Source organism: Neodiprion lecontei, chromosome 7 (assembly GCF_021901455.1).
Source record: "Neodiprion lecontei isolate iyNeoLeco1 chromosome 7, iyNeoLeco1.1, whole genome shotgun sequence".
Lineage (NCBI taxonomy): Eukaryota > Metazoa > Arthropoda > Insecta > Hymenoptera > Diprionidae > Neodiprion > Neodiprion lecontei.
The window spans coordinates 22,044,853-22,067,728 of NC_060266.1; the positions used below are offsets into that span (position 1 = coordinate 22,044,853).

At 36.9% G+C, this 22,876-nt stretch overlaps 2 protein-coding genes and 3 long non-coding RNA genes across 9 annotated transcripts; 3 read left to right on the plus strand and 2 right to left on the minus strand.

The window, feature by feature from the left end:
• Positions 1 to 239: 239 nt before the first annotated feature.
• Positions 240 to 18,425, plus strand: LOC124295259. Its single transcript, XR_006905155.1, has 4 exons — positions 240 to 432; positions 14,771 to 14,774; positions 16,589 to 16,599; positions 18,414 to 18,425. It is a non-coding gene; the product is annotated as an uncharacterized LOC124295259 (long non-coding RNA).
• LOC124295260 lies at positions 336 to 21,881 on the minus strand. The gene is made up of 4 exons (XR_006905156.1): positions 21,871 to 21,881; positions 19,663 to 19,666; positions 2,410 to 2,414; positions 336 to 391 (listed from the first exon to the last, which is right to left on the minus strand). It is a non-coding gene; the product is annotated as an uncharacterized LOC124295260 (long non-coding RNA).
• LOC107226409 (probable 28S ribosomal protein S6, mitochondrial) lies at positions 1,716 to 3,639 on the plus strand. Its single transcript, XM_015667214.2, has 4 exons — positions 1,716 to 1,902; positions 2,129 to 2,268; positions 2,444 to 2,605; positions 2,691 to 3,639. Exons 1-4 carry the CDS (start codon positions 1,858 to 1,860, stop codon positions 2,785 to 2,787), a joined length of 444 nt encoding a protein of 147 aa, XP_015522700.1. The 5' UTR covers positions 1,716 to 1,857; the 3' UTR covers positions 2,788 to 3,639.
• On the minus strand, positions 3,885 to 16,778 carry LOC107226410 (myophilin). 2 transcript variants are annotated; one of them, XM_015667215.2, is made up of 4 exons: positions 16,608 to 16,778; positions 4,636 to 4,772; positions 4,318 to 4,522; positions 3,885 to 4,206 (listed from the first exon to the last, which is right to left on the minus strand). In XM_015667215.2, the coding sequence occupies exons 1-4, from the start codon at positions 16,659 to 16,661 to the stop codon at positions 4,036 to 4,038; spliced, it is 567 nt and encodes a 188-aa protein (XP_015522701.2). In that variant the 5' UTR covers positions 16,662 to 16,778; the 3' UTR covers positions 3,885 to 4,035. The 2 variants fall into 2 exon arrangements, with proteins under 2 accessions (XP_015522701.2, XP_015522702.2); XM_015667216.2 differs by lacking the exon at positions 16,608 to 16,778 and adding an exon at positions 13,735 to 13,819.
• LOC124295258 lies at positions 19,144 to 21,811 on the plus strand. 4 transcript variants are annotated; one of them, XR_006905153.1, is made up of 5 exons: positions 19,144 to 19,222; positions 20,064 to 20,103; positions 20,176 to 20,354; positions 20,448 to 20,556; positions 21,119 to 21,811. It is a non-coding gene; the product is annotated as an uncharacterized LOC124295258 (long non-coding RNA). The 4 variants fall into 4 exon arrangements; XR_006905152.1 differs by having other exon boundaries at positions 20,064 to 20,354; XR_006905154.1 differs by lacking the exon at positions 19,144 to 19,222 and having other exon boundaries at positions 19,800 to 20,103.
• Positions 21,882 to 22,876: the final 995 nt, after the last annotated feature.

A 22,876-nucleotide genomic window follows, 5' to 3' on the forward strand; every position in this document is an offset into this window, starting at 1 on the left:
ATAATTTAAAAAGAGTCGCCAAATTTTTTCAAATTCTTACAACAAGTCTGAGATAGCCCGCATTGTGATCGAAGTTTCTTATGGAAGTGACACGAGAAAAGCTTTTTTTCGCACTATATATTTTATCGTGAAAGTAATAATGTTCCAAAAAATCTGTAACTGCGTGGTTTTAGTCGACAGTATTGATGCTATATGAAAAAAATTATACACAGCGTCGTACGAGGGAATCTAGACGAATTGCACTTCCTCTGAATAAAGAAAAAAAAGTCAGGTTTCGAGGTTGTGCAATTCGTCTAGATTGCCTCGTACGATGATGTGTATTTTTTCCCAGACAGTAGCACTAATTCTCACCAAAACCTCGCGGTTACAGATTCTTTGCAACATTATTACTCTTGCAATAAAATATATACTGAGAAAAAAAGTTTTACCCGTGTTCATTTCCATAAAAAACTTCGATCACAATGCGGACTATCTTAGAGTTGATGTAAAAATCTGAAGAAATTAGGCGGTTGTTTTCGAATTATTTTAAGTTGATTTCGGGGATGGTCTGGCAAACATTCGTCAACACCCTGAATAAGGACCACTCTAATGTTCAATCGCCTGCATTTATGCAATCCGGGATACATTTTCACCCCTCGACTTTGTTTCAAACTCCACGATTCGTTGGCGAGTGAAGAGTGTCGGCGAATCGTGAAAAATGAGATAAATGTCGATCGGTAAAATTTACTCTCAGTTGCCTGAATACAGGCGGACTTTGGTATGTCTACGGTAATGATCATTAATAGGTTTCCAGTGGCTCACTATTTTTTTTTTTTGGAATTTAATTTGGAACGAGTTTCCTTTCTAAGTAAATTTTATGTGCCAATGATTAGCGACGCAAGTCACAGGAGAAACGAACGATACGTTGATAATAGACACATAAAATTTCCATAGAAGGAAAACTTGTTTCAGTTATGACTCCAAAAATATAGTTAGCAGCTGGAAACCCATTAATGAACATTATATATATATTTGTACACTCCAGAGTTTGACTTTATCCTCTCGTTAACTGTACGACCAGCTGTCTATCACGAGCCACCCTTGAAATATTCGTAATGCGAATGGCTCCTGAATTCTGATTGGATATGATGAAATTTCAGAATTCATAACGATGGATATAATGTCAGGTGATTACTAGCGATTGGCGTCGAACGAACTCGATGGAAGAAATTCGAGGGATCGGTGAAAATAATTTTATCCTAAAAAATATCTTCGATCAAACCGTCGTACGACTTGACAACCAGCAAAACATTATCGTAGACTGTCATTGATCCGAATTAGGTCAGAGTGTCTCAAAAAGTTAGAATTTCTAAATGTAGAATTTTCTGATGCAGTAATATTATTTTATAATACAGTCTTCTATGTTTCTAGAAAGTTTTTGAAATTTTGGCATTCAGAATTCTATCGCAAACTGAAATTTTGCAAATTCTTGAAACCCTGCGACAGAATTTTATCATCCATCAAATATATGCGTTAATTCTAACTTGAAGTCGGTTATCGGAAAATTTCTAACTCTACTTGTAAGACACTTATCGAGAAAAAAAATATCGGAACCAATTCTCAGACGTTCGAATTTCAAACTTCACGCTTAATATCGATTCCGTAAATATTTTTCCGCCGCGCCGCTAAATGGCGCTAAAATACAGGATCCGTTTAAAAGTTCAGTTGATGGTAGTCGTGGTCGACGCGAGTGTGGTTGGCAGCACTGATCAATACCGAATTCGTTTCGGCGTTTCGGAGTACACAAGGATTTCATTCGGACGGATTGTCGTAATTTTTCTGATTCCGCGCGAGAATTAAACCTGGAAAGTCTCCGAAATGCCGACATACGAACTGACGATGCTCCTTCGCGTCATGCCAAAGGTTTGTTGTGGCTAACTTCGACTAATTCTGCTTAACATAACCTAATACTTAGCCCACCGCAACATAACCTACAACTTTGAATAAACATTCATGTTGCGAATTTGTGCTTTTTGTGCAGAATTCTTAGTTATCCGCGTCGATTATGTTGTGAAATTATTCACAATGTAACTCGGAACTTGGAATTATCCACGTCGGTTGAGTCGTGAAATTATTTTTGTTCTTGCAGACCGATATCGTGTCGACTCTGAAGAGGACGGCGAACACAATCTTCAGCACCGGAGGCATAATCCGGAAAATCGACAGTCTGGGGTTCAAGAAGATGCCGTTTAAGACAAGTGCTCACAGTTTGGTGCACAGAGAGGCAAAGTATGAGAAAAATATCGAACCCAGCGAAGAAAGTGTCGAGAGCAGGAGACGGGCTTACATTCTCAAACCAGGAAAACAGCGTCGCCGTCTCTGCTCCGACACTTTTTTCGGCTATACCGTAAATATCCTTGAATAACACACGATCGCTATCGACGTCGGTAATCTATTCTTGCAGCTATTTCATCATTTATTTTGATGCCCCGCCGTCGAGGATCTTTGACTTAGACGAGGCGTTTGGCAGAGACGTGGATGTCGTCAGGAGACGCATTTACAAACAAGATAGCGAGCCACCCGAAGCCTGCACTCTGGCCGATGAGATAAAGCCACCGCCTTATAGGTGAGGAGCTGAGCGAAAGAGAATGCGAGAACCTTTCATCGTCGCAGACTTCTGATTGAGAAAAAAATGTTTGCTTCGTTTTCAGGAGCGAGGTACAGAAAATGCTGGAAATGGCTAAGAAGGCGAAGAAACCACAGTTCAGTTACAACACTGGCTTGGATTATTATCCATTCCAGAAATAAAATTTTTCAACAACTTATTCCCTTGAACCGGTGATACTCGTCTATGAAAAACGTAATTTTTTGTACATAAATGTTGTACACGTTGTAATTCTGATTGTGTACGTGACCGTAGAATATATTTATTACGCATAAAGTCGAGGTCCCTGATATGTCTCAAAATTATTTGTTTTATCAACTGCTCGCATAGTCGTCGGTATCTGAACGTTACGCGCATTGCTATGATATTCTGTACACCTTCGGAAAAACGATTTCTCTCTTATCGTTGAATTTTTCAGAAATTTCGCAACGTGCAACAAGTGTGAAAAAAATAATATCAGTTGATAAAAATAATGTTACCGTCGATTTTAAATTAAGAGTACTTAGTTTCTCCGCAAGTATGGAATGAACGCAATTCCCAATTTTCATTTCGCATTTTCAATCTATAGTTTGATTTATTAATCTATAATCTTTCTTAATACATTATTAAAAGTTACATCTGATAATAGTATATATAACCACCAAAAAAGAGTTTGTACAAAATACTTGGTAAATAATCTTTCTATCTTATTTATAGTGTATAGTATGATTATCATATAACATAATAATCGTTATTATATTATTAATAATAATAATAATGGCAATATTATTATCTTTGTTTATCATGAATATCTCCTCGCGTTAGAGAACCCAACGAGAACGTAAAGCGACTAGGAAGATTTTTGCAACGCGTAAATTTTAAATTAAAAAACCAAATTACTTCAAACGCAATCGTCACTTCCGTAATCGTTAATTGTTGTTACACGCTATCGCGCGAATCGTGTCGCAAACATATTTCCGTCGTTGCCTCGTCGTGAGGAGATGAATGAAAACAAACGAGGGAAAGAAAAAGATAAAGTTTTGAAGCAAAATGAAAAATTTCGTGAAACGTTGCAATATTATGTTCGTCAATTTATCTTAAGTAAACTTGAATAGCGATTGCAAACGTCGCAGCTTCGTTGTTTGTTGTTTTTTTTTTTTTTTCTCGTTATCGAACCAAAGAAAAAAATATATATATATATATATTTAAAAATAATAAGGGAAACGAAAGAAAAGGGGAAGAAAAAAGATATGAAAGGATGTACGAAACGTTCCGTGTCCTTTGAATGTAAAATTAATCAAGTTACATGTGTGTGTGTGTGTGTGTGTGTGTGAGAGAGAGTTGTCTAATTGTAAGGCGGTTTTGGAAGTCTGAATTTTGGAAAATGTGCTCGAGCAGGATGGCGGGATGATTTACATGTGTCTTGTATTTCCAAAATTGATACCACTCTGGGTTGCTCCCTTGTTGCTACCGTATTGAAGACTTATCACACCAGCACCAGCCTTGAGCTGTTCGTCGCTAAAGTTTCGCACGTTCTTGTCAGCCTCTTTCGGCCCGATGCTCGGTTTGCCGTAATTTCCAGCCTGAGGTAAAAATGAAGATAAATTTATTTTTTATTTTTTTTTTTTTACGTATTTTTCAAGCGATGTCTATTCTCAAAATCTTTATCAAGAAAAAAAAAATTAACCACCCACCTTGCGGCCTAGCGATTGAAGACAGATTACGACAGAGTTTAAATTTTGTCTTTCCCATAGATCGACGGTCTGAAATGTTTCCTGGGCCGGTACTCCCAGAGCTCTTGCATTTTCCAAAAACGCGTTTATGTTCTCCATACACTTGAAAGCCAGCCCGGTGTTGTTTATCTTCTTAACCGATCCCTCCTTGATGCTGTTCACCAATCTGCGAAATTAAATTTATTTATTTATTTTATTTGTTTTTTTTTTTTCGTCTTCAAATTATTTCAACTGAAAATTTCGAGACGAGTTTCGAAGCCTGAGTTTAAAAGCTCTCACCTGCAGAGGAGAGTTCCGTCCTTAAGGGTTTCGTAAAAATTGTCCATGTCTCCGCTCGTGTTTATTTCCTCGCCGGTTATTGTTTTTATCCATTCTAAACTCTCCTGGGCCAATTCCTCGCTGTATTTACTGTTTATCTGAAAACAGAAAGAAAAATAATAAAAAAAATCGTTTTAAAATAGACGGTCAAATATCGTGTCGATACTTAGGCTAAGAACGTGTAGTAGAAAATCGATTTTCAATAGTAGAAAAAAAATTGTCAAATCTTCATTAAAATCGTACACATTTAGGCGGTTATGTTTCTTTTTCTCGTTCATATATTGATAATCGACCAAGAAAATTAATACGTAAATAAAATACAGACTGTTTTCTCTAAAAATAATATACTTTACTCTGCATACGTATTATATGAGTTCTAAAATCTAACCGATCTAAAACATTATCTTGTTATATACTGCCGTCCTAGTTTTGTTATTCGATATCGATCGATATCGATCACGATTGTCTACATATTTTTTATTTTTTTTCTATTTTATTATTCAAATTGTAACAACACTCATATATATATATATACGATATCGCGACACTTTACGAGGGAATTATAGTTATCGGATTACTGGATTGGCGGTTGGAATTATTCGTACCCGAAAACGAAATATTTTTTTTTCTTTTTTTTTTTTTTTTTTTCCTTTTCTCCCGCATCTTGGGGAAAAATTCACAGAAACGTTATTTCACAGGTATAATTTAACGAAGGATATTTCGCGGAAAGAATTCGTTGGCCACGTGAACGACGTCAAAAGATATATTATGCCAACGGCTGCATTCCATCGAGCATGACTCATATTCCCAGACGGTGACATCACGTGGCAAAATCGATGACGAGTTACATTTTACAAGAATCCTTGAGAACGTCGTTGCTGTATTTTAATGAATATTACGCTTGATACAACTAGAATAAATTATAAATATTTTAATTACATTTTGCGGAATGAAATCGCCAATTTTCACGATATTTTCATCGGTATAATTGTGAAAATGATGAATTCCGTTGGATATCGTTTATAATTATAAACAACAAATGGATAAATCTTGATATTCCCGCACGTAAATCGGCAAATTTCTACGAGGTACGAATTTAAGAACGTGTCGAGCAAACTTGACGTTATAATTTTTAAGAAAATAAATATATATATATATATATATATATATACACACATATCAAAGAAAGAAGAGGAGGGGTAAAATTATTACGAAATTTTTAGTCACATGCAATGCGCGTTTGAAAATTGAGACTTGAAGATCAACGTCACGTCTAATTTTTGCAAGATGCAATTCACGTCTAAATCTAAACGTAAAAGTAAAATTCCTTTCAACGCGATCGAAGCATGAAATTGCGGTTTACCGAGCCGTAAAATTCTCTACGACATTTTGACACCGCCTTTGACCTTACAGGCAGAATGGCGAAACAACCATCCGGTTATCTTTAAAAACAGCGACTATAAATATGCATGAATATAATAATGCGTAAAATCGACTAACCTCATTGTCAAAGATTATAATTAATTAATTAGTTCGCGCTTGTTTGACGATAATGTCAAATCCGTTTCTTAATGAAAATTATTACGAAATTCACTTGGCGGTGTCAAAAAAAAAAAATCGTTTTTATATTCGTTTCTTTTTCAAAAATTAGTAAAATTAGTAATACAAAAAAAAAAAACAAAAAAAAACGAGAATTTCTACATCAGCTTCAAGTACTGAAAAAATGTTTTTTCTTCTCTACTACTATTTTTTTTTTTTTTATTTTTCATTGTTTCCACCCTGATAGTCAAAAGTTTTATTACGCGAGTAGTTCGGCGGATGTTCTCATAATATGCGGTCAGACATTCGCGTTATCAGGATCCGAGCAAGTCAGACCGACGTTTTTATTCCTGACGCAATCCGCTTTCCTTAGCTTTTCGCGATTTCGCTTGCATACGTTTTTGCTATTGTTATTATTATTTTCACCGTCGGCATTACGTGTACATATTTAATGAAAGACACGTGCGTTTATACACATATACATGTTGCGCGTGTTGGAAGAAATTCCGAATGATAAGGCTAACTGAAATATGTTACATAATTCCCGCGATATGAATTAATCATTATTTATGTACATATGTGTATATATATATATATATATATATATATATATATAAACGTAATGCAGATGTAGTATCAATTAATAATAAATTAACGATTATCTTATCGTAAGTAAAGCGATTATATTTAAAACATTTTTTTTTTTTCTTTTCATATCCTTACACGTAAATAATATAGTAACGGATCGATAAATTACGGTAAAGTTTGAAGGAAATTGATTCATTTTTTTTTTTTTTTTTTCTCAACTATTCCCTCGTTGTTACACTCAACCGGCTGAATTCTGTATAATATCATAATATTTAAAAATTGATATTCAAAGTTGCCGGATTTGTATAAGGGAAGATATTAAATACTCGGCTGGATACTTTCGACGAAGTTGCGAGATATTTAATATAAACGCAACGTCGCGTTTGGATAACATTAAACCTGCCTTAGGAGAATCGCTACGTAGTATATCAAATATGTGCGTACGTATATAAATAAAATATGTGGAAATTCAGTCCTAATAACGATTGGAGAAAAAAAAAAAGAGTCTCGATCCGATATAAGCGAAAGTCAAATTTTCGTATAACGTGGAGAATTTTATTTTATATCTAAAAATGTTACGGCAAGCGTGTTTTTAATTAAAACAAACTTTCTGGCAACTGTAATATTATAAAAAAACAGCTACAGATATATGTTATACATATATATATGTATATATATATGTATATATACTATGCGTGATAATAAAACATTTTTATACTCACTGTATAATTAATTTTATCGCGATACTTGTAATTTTATTTCTTTTCGTTGGATCGTGGATAGAAAATTGATGAATTTATATGCATACGTACAAACGTATAATCTTCGTTTTATTACTTCGTCAAGAATTTGAAACACTATCGGTGTAGCGTCGATTCTTCATTTATATGGATTCGCGAGTATATTAATGCATATAATATATCCATGTAACGTTCTTAAGACTGTATAAAATAGGAATAATAAAAAGTAAGATGAAATAACGAAGAGTGAATAAATCCCGGGATTTCGTAATCGACGTTTTCGAAAATTTCATCGAAACTCCGCGTAAAAAGTCACAGCGATAACGATAAACACGCGTCATTATACTCTCGGCTGTAAATGCATCATCGGATTTTTGTATAACCTGCCGCAGCTATATTCTTAAAAAAAAAAAAAAAAAAATACAAAAAACGGCATTAACTATGATATTGAAATTTTTATACCCTTCGACGTGCCACGCAGCCTAAGATATTATACTTTTTATACACTCAACTGCGTGCCGTCGACTGATGCATCCGAACGCGATAAACTCCACGCATATCCATGTATATGGGTTCGTATGTAGGTGTATGTAAAGTATAAACATGTGTCGTGGCGGTGTTAAAAGCAAAATAAAAAAAAAAAAAGAAACGAAAAATCCAAGTGGAATTTCTCCTGACGTCATTTTGCGGTAATAAACCGTCGGAAAACTCTGTACACACGATATCCGATTTGTGCAATATTGAAATTTCAATGGAATTTTCTCTGCTTTCGGTTTCTCTTGTTTTTTTTTTTTTTTTATTCTCTTATCGTTCGAGACGCGATATTAATATCATCCCAAGTCTCCTTATCACCTTCGTACAAGTGAATTTATCGTGTCATTCAATATGTAACGTGTTATATACGTTAGGTATGTATATAGTGCGTGCCTCGGGGAATTTCGGCGTTGCCTTATCGGTTCAAATTTATTGATATAAATGTACCATATGTACATACATACGTACATGCAAGCAGAGTATATACGACGACACGGTGTTCAGATTATATTATAATCGAATACCTGCTTTATATGTACAGTCGGAAATTCTTTTCGTGAAAAAACTTGATTCCAATTAAATTTTGCGTGAAAAACTGGGTCGCGAGACGTGACAGGTATACGCAATACATTACGAGAGTAAATAATAAAGATCTTAAATATCGTCCGATAAGAATAAAGATGTGCGAAAAAAAAATTCAAGCTGGATGAAAAAGAAACGATTGACGAGGTTAATTGAAAAGGGCCGCGAGTAACGTTGCTTTTTTCTATTTCTTTTCGGTAAACATTCGCCTTTGCGCATAAATAATTTCCTAAGAAATTTGTTTTGAAAAATAAAACGACACTTTTACAAAACTTTTTTTTTTTTTTTTTTAGATTTTTATTCGACGACGCTCAAGACGTTAGCATTCGGTTATAATGTGTGCGGAAATCGGAAACGTCCAAAGTGTAATCAAGTATATTACTCGAAAACTGTTGATTGTATAAAAAAGAAAAAAAAAAAAAAAATTACATATAATACGTAATTGGCTCGAGTTGAGAGACTCTAAAGATCTCTCTCTCGTTGATGCTGGGTCGAGGCAGTCGAGTTTGCGGTCTCGGATCTCGAGAAGTCCGTAAAAGGAGCTAAACGGACCTCCCGGTATGTGTAAGGTACGTGTAATGACACATACGCATGATTCAAACGTTAGTGTCTTCACATACACGCTTGTTGCGTTTACGCTAGTATGCTTCGGGCATTAATTTACACATGGTTCAGGCGTCATATATATATATATATATATGTAACATATATATGTATTATTACGTATATGTGGGTACAATTCTATTTGTGTGGTTGTTATCCCGAGTGTAAAATCGTTGACCCACATGCAACAAATCGTTTCGTGTTTAAATACGTACATGTCCATGTGTTGAAAAAAGAAAAAAAAAAAAAACTCGGTCATTCGGTGGCATCATCGTTGCTGATGTCTTTAACTCTCGTGACGCGATGTACGTGTATATATCTATGTATGTATATATATGGAATTGATTTGGATTTTACACATACGTACAACGTACGTGTGTACGCGTGACTTGATTGAACGAGAACGAGATCCTAATTCGGTTAATAATTCACCTGCATTTACGTTACGTAACGCAATACTGACACGAATCGTCTCGCGATCGTTGATACAACGCGAATCAACAGTTTCGTAACAGGAATTCATCGCGGCTTTGGATCGTTTTAGATCCTTATTAGGACACGATTTTTTTACGAGTATGCAAACTGGTCCGATCGCACGGTCTTGTTTTTTTGTTATATTACCTATCGCGTAGTGTTATAATCACTGTCTGAAGGGTAAAATTGCGAGACAATGAAATTTTTTTTTAACGAGATTCGAAAGGTTCGATGAATGGTTCGTCGGTCGATCGAGTTACCGTTGAATATCGATACCTTTTTGATGATTTCTTTAGCAACTTAACGAATCGTTTGGTCGTATCTGACAAGTAATTGAAAGAAAAATTTTTAACACTAAAATCATTGACGGGGACTTGGAAAAATAAGCTTCTTTCGATTTGTTTATCCGATATTATATACAATGCGACTGTTTGGGAATAAGAATAATTAACCAAAGAATATCGATATTCAACTTATCGACTTCCTGAACTTTGAAATATGTAATTTCGAAATCCCCCGACAATGTTTTTAAATATACGAAGAGAGGCTTTCGCGAGGACGAAGATTAATTTTTTTAAATTCAACTTTTATGAAAATCCGAGGACGAACGTTGCCGGCTGGCAAAAAATGAAAGAAAAAGAAGAAGAAAAAAAAAAAAAAAAAACTCAACAAAGTAAAATTGGAGCTTGAACGCAAGATTGAAATTTTTACGAGTTTCAACGTAACGGAATTCTCGTTTCTATATAAAATATTTCATCCGCGTATCCAGCAAGAATTATTTTCAATTTTTCGAATGTTCTTCCAACACTTTCCACAATAATAAAAAAATAAATAAATAAAAATAACGTCACTGTATATTCGTCGAGTAATCTTCGCCGAAATTTAACGACGCGATTGAATACCAATAGAATAGAATAACGCGTCTGTATCTTGAAATATGAATATTACGAAATGGTTTTTGCGGATGAAAAGACCTCCAGGCCTATCTTACAAGCTTTCATATACCTGTAATACTTCGTACACGTATGTACGTACAAATTCGAAATACTCGCACCGTTGAACGTTTAACGCTCTGCAAGTCGTTAGCCTTAAACATTCGGTTAGGCGGATGGATCATCTACCGATCTTGGGTTTGTGTGCTCGGCATATCACGAAACACATGCAATGCACTGAAACACGTCTGAAGGATACGCTTGTGAGAATCGTTTCGAATCTCTATCGGGGAAAAGAGACTTTGCCCCTCGGCCAGCCGCGCTCTCAGATAAGAAAGACGATGCTTGTTGTTATACCGGTTTCTCACTGTCTACACGTAATACAGTCTGGGATACCTCGTTCTATCTCCAGGAGCACCAGACTCGACGGAAATCCAGGGTTGAAATATATTTATTCACTGTAATCGACTCTCTTCGGTTTTATGCTGGTTGGAGATTGTAGTTTTTATATTTATTTATTTTTTCTATTATTCAACACGTCGTCGATTTCTTTAAACCTTGACAACCGAACGATGTTATAAAAATTAGAGCGTTTTATTTCTTAACATATGTCGCGATTAAACGTAGAACATAGATAATTTACTACATACATTGAGAAAAATTTCATTCGTTACGGTAACTAGAAAAATTGAGTGATACAGGTGTCGTTAAAAAAACTGTTTGAATATTGTTGGAATTACGAATAAACGAGCTATTATCGATCCTTTTTTGGTTATTGCAACGCAAAATCAGTTTCTACTTTTTTTAGTTAAACAAGGCTTTAACGTCAATTTATTCTTGCGCGTGCATTAAATTTTCGCATCAGTTACGAGAAAATATAGCAACAGTGAGCGTAACGAGAAAGAATAGTAACGGATACTAGACTTTCCGGTAACGGCTAGAAAACTAATTTTCATTTTCTACCTAGAACTGTATTTTGTCGATTTTGATAAAAAATGAAAATAGTCAAAGACTGAGCGGTAACAGGAAATAAAAATTTCTCTCGGTGTACGTAAACAGTTCGGCGATAACTGACGGTCGGTTATTTTCGTGTTAAATGTGATGGGAAGTTTCGCGTTAATCACCGATTATTGGTTATTAATTCGAATGAGTTCGGGGAACGCGAAACCGGGTCGAAGTAAAAAAATAAAGAAAATTAAAAAAAAGAAAAAAAAAATAGGAAGACATCGGTAAGCACGAAAGTCGGCTAATTATCGCGAGAAATCGAGATACGAAAACTTGTACGTTAGAAATTCGTTTAGAAACTTAATTACACGTATGTATATAATAATATCTTCTTATTCTTCGATTATCATTATAGCTTAGCAAACATACATCTTACGTTTTAATTAGAATAATCAATTTATGTATGTACAACAACGGCCGACGAACCGCAATTCAAGATAGTAATTGTATAATTTGATACGTTGATGAAGTAGTTGGCTAATTATAAACTTGCCGCGTGAGTCAGATGAATGACTTTAACTTACAAATGGTGTTGTGTTTTTTTTTTTTCTTCTTCATATTTCTGTTCAACAGAAATGAAAATTAATCAAAAATCGGAATAACCGGCAGTCACAGTCACGGTATTAGAAAAAGCATGTATAAAAAAAAAAAAAAAAAACACTGATTGATTTCGCGGTTACTCTTCTACAACCGAATTCGGGCAACTCTCTGTCACTGTCTTGATCGGTGGCAATGACTACTGGCCATGACTGTATATATATATATATATATATATAAACTATATAAGTTATACAGTGTATAAACGTACAAGTTTGTACAGCTGTACGCTTATAAGCACATGATGATTATTATTAAGTAAATCGTCGAGTTGGATATGAAATAGTATAATAACGATATCCGGGTGACTCATAGGGCCAGAATCCCCCCTATATGGCAAACTTTAAGTCTACACATCTATTCCTCTCTCTATCTCTCTCTCTCTCTCTCTCTTTTTAAAATTTTTTTATTTATAATTTTCTTATTCATATATTTAATTTGTCAAGTTTTTCAGCTCATTATTTCTTCATCATATTTATTGTTCCGTCTTTATTTTGTACTCCCTTTCGGTCTGTTTACCTGTTTATCTATTTTTTATCTCCTTCTCCGGTCATTACTTTTCATTATTTTTCAACCTTAATTTTAATGTACGTTGATTTTTTGTTAGTTTTGCTTATGCTTATAATTTGTTTCTACAAGCTTTCTGTACGCCGAATGACGGGACTTGTCCTTTGCGTTGCAGATTACGCGGAAGACACCTTCCGCGAACACGAGGTTCGATCGTCATTCGATAATTTTACCTCGAAGGTGAAATAACGAGGCGTAACCGCAGTCTGAGCTTACAAATTAGCTTCGTACTTTCAACGTCCGACAAATGTCGATGTGTGTACTTGCCGTATGGAAAACAGGAAGTCTGTCTAATCGGTATTATGGCTCTGTGCTGTGCGTACAATGCACACCTTAATGTTTATAATGTGTTTAATGTGTACGAAGAGCCGCTTTGTCGACGTCGGACTAATTGCTAATTACCGTTTCACCTCGGACGTTGATTAAATGTAACGAAAGGTTTAACCGGCCATCGTACATTTTCGCCAAATTATTTTTATCGCGGCTTATAAATATACACGTATATATATATATTTATTATATATTTACGTCAGAAACTCTTTGCACGCTTAAGTGCTCTTATCTTTTAAACTGTTAGTAATTAAATTCAGCAGGTGCGACGGTAAATAAATTATCCTGACACAAAGAGAAGGACGAAAAGAATCGGCACTAACCGCGGCGAAATAATTTTTAGCAAGTAAATAAATCAAGCTTATATGGATAGACACTGTGGAACAATTGTTGTACGAGTTACAAGTTTGCGGTAATGAAAAATGATTCGATATATCATTTCGCGGCTTAAATCCTCCGCGAACGGAAATTGACGCAAATACATGCACGTTTGTACGTACAACGTTGAGTCGACGAGGTAACGAACAGATCGGACCTGATTAATAAACCGCAAATGGAAAACGACTTACTTTTCTCGACGCCATGTTTACGTCAAAGTTTCTCGAATATACGTAATTACGTTTGCAATATCTACGATGTATCAGCGACGATGTTGGCAATTCAACTGGACTACACCTCTTTGAGGAAATAGGCAATCGTACTACAGTATTTCGCGATTTTAGCTATCTTTATATTCGCAGATTGCGTATCTTTGACACGACGCACACATGCAACACCTTACATACAACAAACATTGCGCGAGTGACATGCGATTAGATTTACCGATTTCAAGCTCGCTGGTCTATGCGATTATTTGCACTCGCGACGCTCCGCGTTTGCGTCATTTTGTAATTATAGAAATTATTCACGTTTCATCGGGTTATTTATTTATTTATTTTTTTTTTAATGTTTTTTTCAGAACCGGTGAAATTGTTCCAAAGACGATAAGAAATTATCGTAATTCGTACGATATACACTGAGGAGAATTTCATTTGTTACGGTAACTGGAAAAATTCAGTAAAACAGGTATCGTTAAAAAAAAAAACTGTTTTAATATTGTTGGAATTACGAAAAACGAGCTATTATCGATCCTTTTTTGGTTATTGCAACGCAAAATCGGTTTCTGAGGTTTAATCTACTTTTTTATTTAAACCAGGCTTTAACGTCAATTTATCGTTGCACGAGCGTTAAATTTTCGCAACAGTTGCAAGAAAATCTAGCAACAGTGATCGTAATGAGAAAGAACAGTAACGGATACTAGACTTTCCGGTAACAGCTAGAAAACTAATTTTTATTCTCTACTTAGAATTATATTTTGTCGATTTTGGTAAAAAATGAAAACAGCTGAGGACTGAGCGTTTACCGGAGCTAAAAATTTCTCTGAGTGTATCGACACTGATGTATTTCAAGTGCGGTTTTAATTCAATTACAATTAACCGATAATTTTCTCCTACGAGAATTCATCCTCGTTACGGTATTCAGGATGTGGATAAAACCGCGAAAAGTAATCTCGTTTCCACCTTTGATCCTGATAATCGTAATTTCCTCTTTCAAGTATTACCGAAGTCGGGTGTTTCTTCGGAATACTCCAATCACTCCTCGATATATCGATGACACAATATATATACATATACATATAACTAGGATTCCGTTGTAAATTTTTCTAGAAGCGATAAGCCACTCTCTAGATCTCGACTTGTAGATATAAAGATTTTATTCTCGCGATTAAATTCTCCGGCTGCAATTGGACGTCGATTACTACTGCCGGTATTATACATATAGGAAAGACTGTTAATCCTCAACCTTAATATCGGAAACCTATCAAAAATTATCGCGGCATAATACAGCCAGACTGATACGCCTAATACTTGCAATAATATTCTTCGGGAATAATTTATCGATAGTCAAAATTGACTGTTTGAATGAATTTTTTTTATTTCATGTTCTTGTAGATTGGAAAAAAATATTTTTGACGTATTTTTTATTTTTTCGATTGAATCAAAATTGCCATTAATATAACAGATTGAAAACTTTGAAAACTATAACATTGTGACGTCACCCATGTTAAGATATATCTATATATATATGAAAATCAGTGAAATTCAATCACCTATGACATGAAAAATTATCGTTCTTAACGAAAAACAAAAAATACGTCCTCATTATTTTGGCTTGCACTGCATTGTGCACCCCTAAAAATGGAAAAAAAAAAATTTCATTCAAATACTCAATCGAAAATCGCATTTTGCAAGCCTGTTGTTTAATTTGGATCATCGGCAGCCGCTCAATGAGCAGCGTTCCGCACCGTAAACGGATGAAAAAGTGTTCCATGGTCACCGGGTCTCGTACTTAAGTTACGTGCAACGAAAGTAGAATAATCCCTTTTACACGTTAATCGCAAAACTGGGTCGTCGCGAAACTCACCGGCTACCTCGCAATTAAATTATCTTCACCCGTTAATTGGCGAATTTTAAATAGCGCGGGTGGTGAATTTCTACCTTCCGGATTTCTCACATTTTCTCAATATCTCTGTCAGCTAATCACGAGAGAATTCAGCAGTTTCGCGAAACGACTGTTCTAATCTCGCGAATTTAACGTCACACCGTTCAGAAATTAAACTGCGTACCAAAGCAACTAAATGTTGATTTTATTCGAGAGTCTGGTATATTTTCATTGAAAGGAAAAAAAACTTTTTCATATCATATTTGATACATACGTGTGTGAAAATTTTTAGTCATCGAATCGTAGTAAAACGTAACTATAATAACTTACGTTGCAACAATTTAAACAATGAATAAAAAGAAAACAATATTTGACCAATTTTCGACCAATCATTTTTAATATGTAATAACTTACTGTTAGTTGTCTCGTAGGCCGTAATTTTTATTAGATTGAAAAATCACCTGTCCGTAAAATCAATTGAAACTCGGTATATTGTTCCCCGTCAAATATTCTGACGTACGTTTTTCAATCGTTCTTCGAGTCTTACGGGGATGCTCAAAGCCGCGAATATCGGAAAAGCACCACGTTTCTAGTGATTAAATTCGGCACGAGGGTGAACCGGACGAATAAACGGATTTCTAAAATTTCACGGAACATGCGGTTCAAGCCGTTTGATATTGCGAGGGCGGGTGTAAAAAGCGGGAAATTGGTCCAGGAGGCGACGGAGAGTCTGGAGCCTCGGGGTATCTGGGAAATAACGATTTCTCGGTTGACCTACATTTACTCGACCACACGAGGAGCGAGTGTGCCACCCCAAATATCGGGGATACACGGTATCCAGCATCCCGCGTTAAACGTTCCGAATAAAAAAGCATATTTTAACGATACATCCGGAGCGATATCGAGATTTGAAATTGAGAAACGGGTGTAAAGATAACGCAGAATCGTGTCGTGTGTTCACCTTGCGTTGAGCTTCGGCGGCGAATCCGGACTTGGTTGCTCTGTTGTTAGCCATTGTTGTCGTTGTTGTTGTGTTTCTTTTTTTTTTTTTTGTTTTTTTTTTTTTAGCGTAGGATCAAACGGAGCGAAATAACACTGCGGTACTACGGTTAAACACTGAAAAACAGGTGATGAAACGGGTTTTACAAAGCTGCCGCTTCAACGGTCGCAACTCTACTGTTCGCCGTCAAAGGTGACAGCACCGGGCTTCCACGATTCCGTTTCCTCCTCTTCGCAGCTCCAGCTGCGACTCGAGAGCCAATCGCGAGGATGCTTCGGACTCCCGGGTCACGTGGGAAGCGATTCGAGGCTTCGATTGGCCGCCGGTGACGTGACGGATTCAACAGCCGCCAATCGGAGTGCCGGCGGTCCTTGCCGCGAACGTAACTGTCAAAATACGAATTCAACGCTAAGGATTAACGCTGTTTAATTTTCCTGTAGATATATCGTGCACGATTCAAAGGTCGCGCAAACGTGAAACGTAGCCTAGATCTTCGTTTTATCGTTATTTTAAATCCAAATTTAAATCGTACGTTTGGACGATTTAACGAGGGGGATAATTATTTTCACGCGAAACGGGTTTCACTTCCCGAATTCACGTCTGTTCGTCGAATAAATTTACCATCGCGTTATGATTCCGTACGCGGAGCACGTCTCGTTACATTGGAAATATCGTATATTTAGCCTTGTACGTGGATGGTATTGAGAAACTGTTTTCATTCCAGCAGAAAAGTCTGCAATATGTCTTAATATAGGCATGCGAACGTCGAGACGATATTATGCTTGAAAAATTCAACGTCGCGATTCGTTGCGCGCTTTTCAAAAGTTCACAAAGTTTTCGTTCATTCGATCGTGTATACTCATCGTCATTAAAATACGGAATTACTCACGAGCTTTGACCTCTTGTCGCGAAAAATGTGGTTACGTACGTAAATATAAATGAAAAATCGTCGCATTTTCAATTACTTGGCTAATTTATAACGTTGTAGACTGATTTCAGCGAAATTCGCGAAACTATTTAAAACGATAATAATGCGAACGGGTTATCGCTCAATTATAGGCTGACTTCTCGTCACCCGTCGGTGAATTGCATATTTCAAAAAATTTCTCTCAGTATATAACCGTCTATATATGTATAGATGTTGCGGATGCGATTAAATTATCGTAGTCTTGTATCGCGACTATATTCCTGTAGACCGTGAAATCCTAACGTTACTTCCATCATGTTAGGGTAAGGTTTTAACGAAGAGAATGTTCAGTCCAATGTAACATGAAAATTTCATGTACCTCCGTACATACATCGTATCAATAATAATACGTGATAAGTAGCTTATACGCGGCGGAAACGTGCAGATCGAGGGCGAATAAGCAATATACACACGGACTTGTTTGTTTAGCCACGCATATATGTGTATATATATATATATATATATATGTATGTATAGTAAATTCCTGCGCATATACATGTATATACATATAGTAAATTCCCGCTGAGTGGATATATTTTTCATAATATGTAACTAAACTAAAAGGCGTGCACGCAGGCCGAGCTACGCGTGTCAAGTTTCCTGCGTATAATACTCTAATCGCGGGATTGACATTCCACTTGACCGTCTGGACAAGGACGGGGTTGTTACACCAGGTTTCTCGAGGTCCAAATGCTGCGTAGCAGCAGCAGCAACAGCTCGTTGTTCGTTACTCGATAACGCGAGGAGAGAAAGAATGTGCGGTATATGCACGTAGGTGGTTACGTACGAGTAAAACCGAGGTAGAGAAAGAGAGAGAGAGTGAGAGAGAGAGAGAAAGAGAGAAAGAGGGAGGGGGCATAAATGGGTCATAGAACCCCCGTTTGGTAACGACTCTGCACGGAGAGAAATTTTTATTTCCGTTTACCGCTCGGTCTGCAACTATTTTCATTATTTACCAAAATCGACAAAATATAGTGTCTAGGTAGAAAATGAAAATTAGTTTTCCATCTGGTACCGGAAAGTCTAGTGTCCGTTGCTATTCTTCACCATTACGATCACTCTTGCTAGATTTTCTTGCAACTGTTGCGAAAATTTAACGCTCGTGCAACGATAAATTGACGTTAAAGCCTTGTTTAGCTAAAAGTGTAGAGTAAGCCTCAGAAACTGATTTTGCGTTTCAATTACCAAAAAAGGATCGACGATAGCGCAAAATGGTTAGGCGTAGCTCGTTTTTCGTAATTCCGACAATATTCAAACAGTTTTTTTAACGATACCTGTTTTACCGAATTTTTCTAGTCACTGTAACAAATGAAATTTTTCTCAGTGTACCTCGTACCCAAAGCCCGGACTTTGGTCGAGGCCTGTACAAGCCTCTGCTTCTTCTTCCACTTCCTTTCCTCCTTCCTCCTCCTCCTCTTCTTCTTCTTCTTCTTCTTCTTCTTCTTCTTCTTCTTCTTCTTCTTCCTCCTCTCCTTTCGAAAGGAGGTAAAACTCGTTTTAAAATCTGGTATATTCGCTGCCTGCAGGACGAACTCGACGACCCCGTTCGAAGAGAGGAGAAAAAAGGGGGACACGTGTCAACCGGACCCTCGGAGCGAGCATCCGAAAGGTGTGAGTTTAAGCTTACACGTATATCTACCCGAAGGATAATCAAGCGCAGGACTACTCGTCAATATGAGTCAGAATTTGGAAGGATCGAGCAAACGAGACACCGAAGTTCGTTTAGTTCGTTGATCAAATTTTCTTTCGCCTCAATGGTCATCGTGGAAATATCCCTGACATTTTGCTTGTCTTTAAATAGTCCTGGAAACTATCCTCCAATTTTTTTTCTATCTTCCAAATATTCTATTTAAAATTTCTAATAAATAACGAATATCATTCGGGGCAGTGTATAGTTTATTTCTGCGATATTACCAGCACTCGGTCTTACAAAGAGTACGAATTTGCACGATGTACAAACGAGCCGGTTGAGAGGCACGGTTTCGCAGCATTTCGCGAAGAAGCGGTCTCAAGGTCGAGAGAGATCCTCTGTACAGGCATCGAAGCTACGAAGCTACAATATCGTCGGTCGTTGTGCCGCAGAAAGCTGACTATATAAAGCTACGGCTTTGCCGTTACACTCGCCTCTTGTAACGTATTATAATGAACCGAGAACAAGTATGCGCGTCTCTTCGTTCTCACACTGTTATTGTTATCGCGTGTTACTTATTCGACGACAAATATTCTCCAACAGCTATGACATTATGCCTGTAATTCAATAAGGAATATTCGCCGTACCGTACGCGTATGTGTATATACGATTATTCCTTGGAGCGTGTACGATAATCCTGAAGAAATTTAACGTATCTTCAAATTCTTACGTTACTTGTGGAAGTTGAAGTATGCCACTGATTCGTACACCACGGGTGAAGACAATTTTGGTTTTTGAAAGTAATGGGAAAAATTTGCAGATTTCTTCTACAATACACCGTAAAGAGGGGACTTTAGCTGGTAAATGAATCATTGAGCCACGCGGTGCACATTTTTTCTTTTTCCTGACTCGCCCTTTCACGTTTTCGGCAGGTGATTTCATCCGCGGGAAACTGGCTTAAGAATTCAAGTCGAACCGTGTAAGTCACGTGGGTGCCTCACTATGGCTGAGCTGATTGTTAATGCCGATGCACATCCTGTAGACGAATGTACAGGGTGTTCAAGAAGCGTCTCTGCAGCGGCGTCGGTTCGTTATTCTCGCCGAGTGAATGGTAAACCTTTGTTAAAAAAAATAAAAAAAAATAAAAAATCTCGATATGCTTTACCGTGATAATAATTCTCATCGTTTCACTCCACGCCTCTAGAGTCTCTCTGTAAATTCTTGTATCCAGCTGTGCAAGCGAATTCCGTTAGTGGCGTAGTGGATTCACGATCTCCATTCCTCGGACTCTGTACAACGGATGATTATTATAGGTACATATAATATTTGAGAGCTTGTTTAACGGAACAATTGTACAAGTTTGCGAGGATGACTCAGTCAGTCGTTAATAAAATTGCGAAAAGTGGTACGAGATTTATTTTTAAACACACACGACGCGGATGAACTTTTGCTAGATTTGTAATTGCGTTGATTGCACTGAGAAAAATTTCATTTGTTACGGTAACTAGAAAAATTCAGTAAAACAGGAATCGTTTGAAAAACTGTTTGAATATTGTTGGAATTACGAAAAACGAGCTATTATCGATCCTTTTTTGGTTATTGCAACGCAAGATCAGTTTCTACTTTTTTAGTTAAATAAGGCTTTAACGTCAATTTATCGTTGCACAAGCATTAAATTTTCGCAACAGTTGCAAGAAAATATAGCAACAGTGATCGTAATGAGAAAGAATAGTAACGGAAACTAGACTTTCCGTAACAGCTAGAAAACTAATTTTCATTTTCTACCTGGAACTAGATTTTTCGATTTTGGTAAAAAATGAAAATAGTTACAGACTGAGCGGCAACCGGAACTAAAAATCTCTCTTATTGTAATAGGGGAAAAATGAAGAAGCGTCCGCGTCTTGTTGCTCGTCAAAATAAACGATGCTTGTGGCGGGTCGAAGAAACATAACATAGGAGAGCGTTCGACCCTGAGAATGATCGTCGAACATCTGGCGTTTTCTGGGCTTTGAAAAAGGAACCGGAAGAGGATGGCGATCAGGAATGCCGATGCTTTTGGGGCGAGGGTGCAGATGAGCCTGATGGCCTGGTGGATGAGCAGCCTTCAGGAAGAATTAGCCACGTGCCAAGGTTGGTTTAGGGTGCAGATGTTTCAGACTCGCAATGCGGTTTACAGAAATCGTTTACTGCAGGGGCGTGCATCGGGTTCGGTTATATTGGCAAGCTGCATCGATATGCATAACGCGTTATACAAATAAATAGTCGCTGCTCTGCAAGCGAGGTAAAATCGTATGTGACGCGAGGATGATGATTATAATAGTCGATTTGGACGACGGCTAATTTATCATATTCTATGAATTGCACAGATTATGGATATAGGTAGATAATTAAATTATTTTTTAATTATTATTAGTATTTACGTAACGATCAACTGCACTGGGAATCTGTAAGAAAAGAACCGAACGTCGCGTCGATGAGAATGTACTTCGTATGTTAATAACCGTTGCGGCAGTATCGTCGTTACTTAACAATGCAAATATTTCGCTGTGAATAATAATTTAACTTAACAGACACTTTTGCATCGTTTGGGCGTGTCGTTCTCTTGAACGAGAACAGCGCCCGCAAACAGCGTAGTGTAATACACGTTATTTTTTTCGAGCTGCTTATGATATGCGTGTAACGGTGTATTTATGTACATTATATTCATCACGATGTTATTATGTATACATATTTTACAGACGTATGTATAACGATATCCTTTCAGCTACTTTGTAATAAGTACCGTAGTGTCTATCCTCTCCTTGTCGACGCCCCAGTTTCAATTATCAGTGCTTCCTGTTTCCGATGATATAATATAATAACTCTTATAGTAATATGTGTGAGTGCGGTATGATCGCAGCAGGTGATATACATAAGCGAAAAGGCTCGCTGTTTATGTGCTGGTTCTCTTTTGAATTAAAAAGGAGTCAAGAATCGAGCCTTTGGCCTCGAGTCGCACAGTGGCAGCATCGATCGATTCTCGACGCTATGTTGTGTCGGTATGGCTGGTCTTGTTGTAATGTGTTTCGATATTTTCATCTCTCTATTCAAATTATTGACATAACAGTGCAGTGAATATTTGGTGAGCGATTTTCGAACGCAGCTTTCACCTACCTACAAGTATTAATTGCTATCTTTGTAGCTGAGCACGACGCGAAAATTGCTGCAGTTTTCCACTAAAAACATCGACCGAGTACCTTATTTTCGTGTATGCTGGATTTTATCTCGTGGAAATGTCCGATAAACAATGCAACGCAAGTTTAATTTGCCTGCATCTATGCAATTCAGGGGACATGCAACGAAAAACGCCTGCATTGCGGCAATTGGGCATACATTTTACCGATCGATAATAATCGTTTCGCTGTTCGCGATTCGCAGACTCTACACACTTTCTCCAATCATGGACGATGGGACCAATATCGATCGATAAGATGTACCCCGAATTTTGGATAATGACCTATAAGTAGTTTCGACAAATAATCATCGTCTTTGCGAGTCAAAGAAACGGCACAATTAACGGGTAAAATAAAATCCTCATGGCCACTTGCGACAGAATTTGAATTGAAATTCGATCTGAACGCAGCCACAGAACAT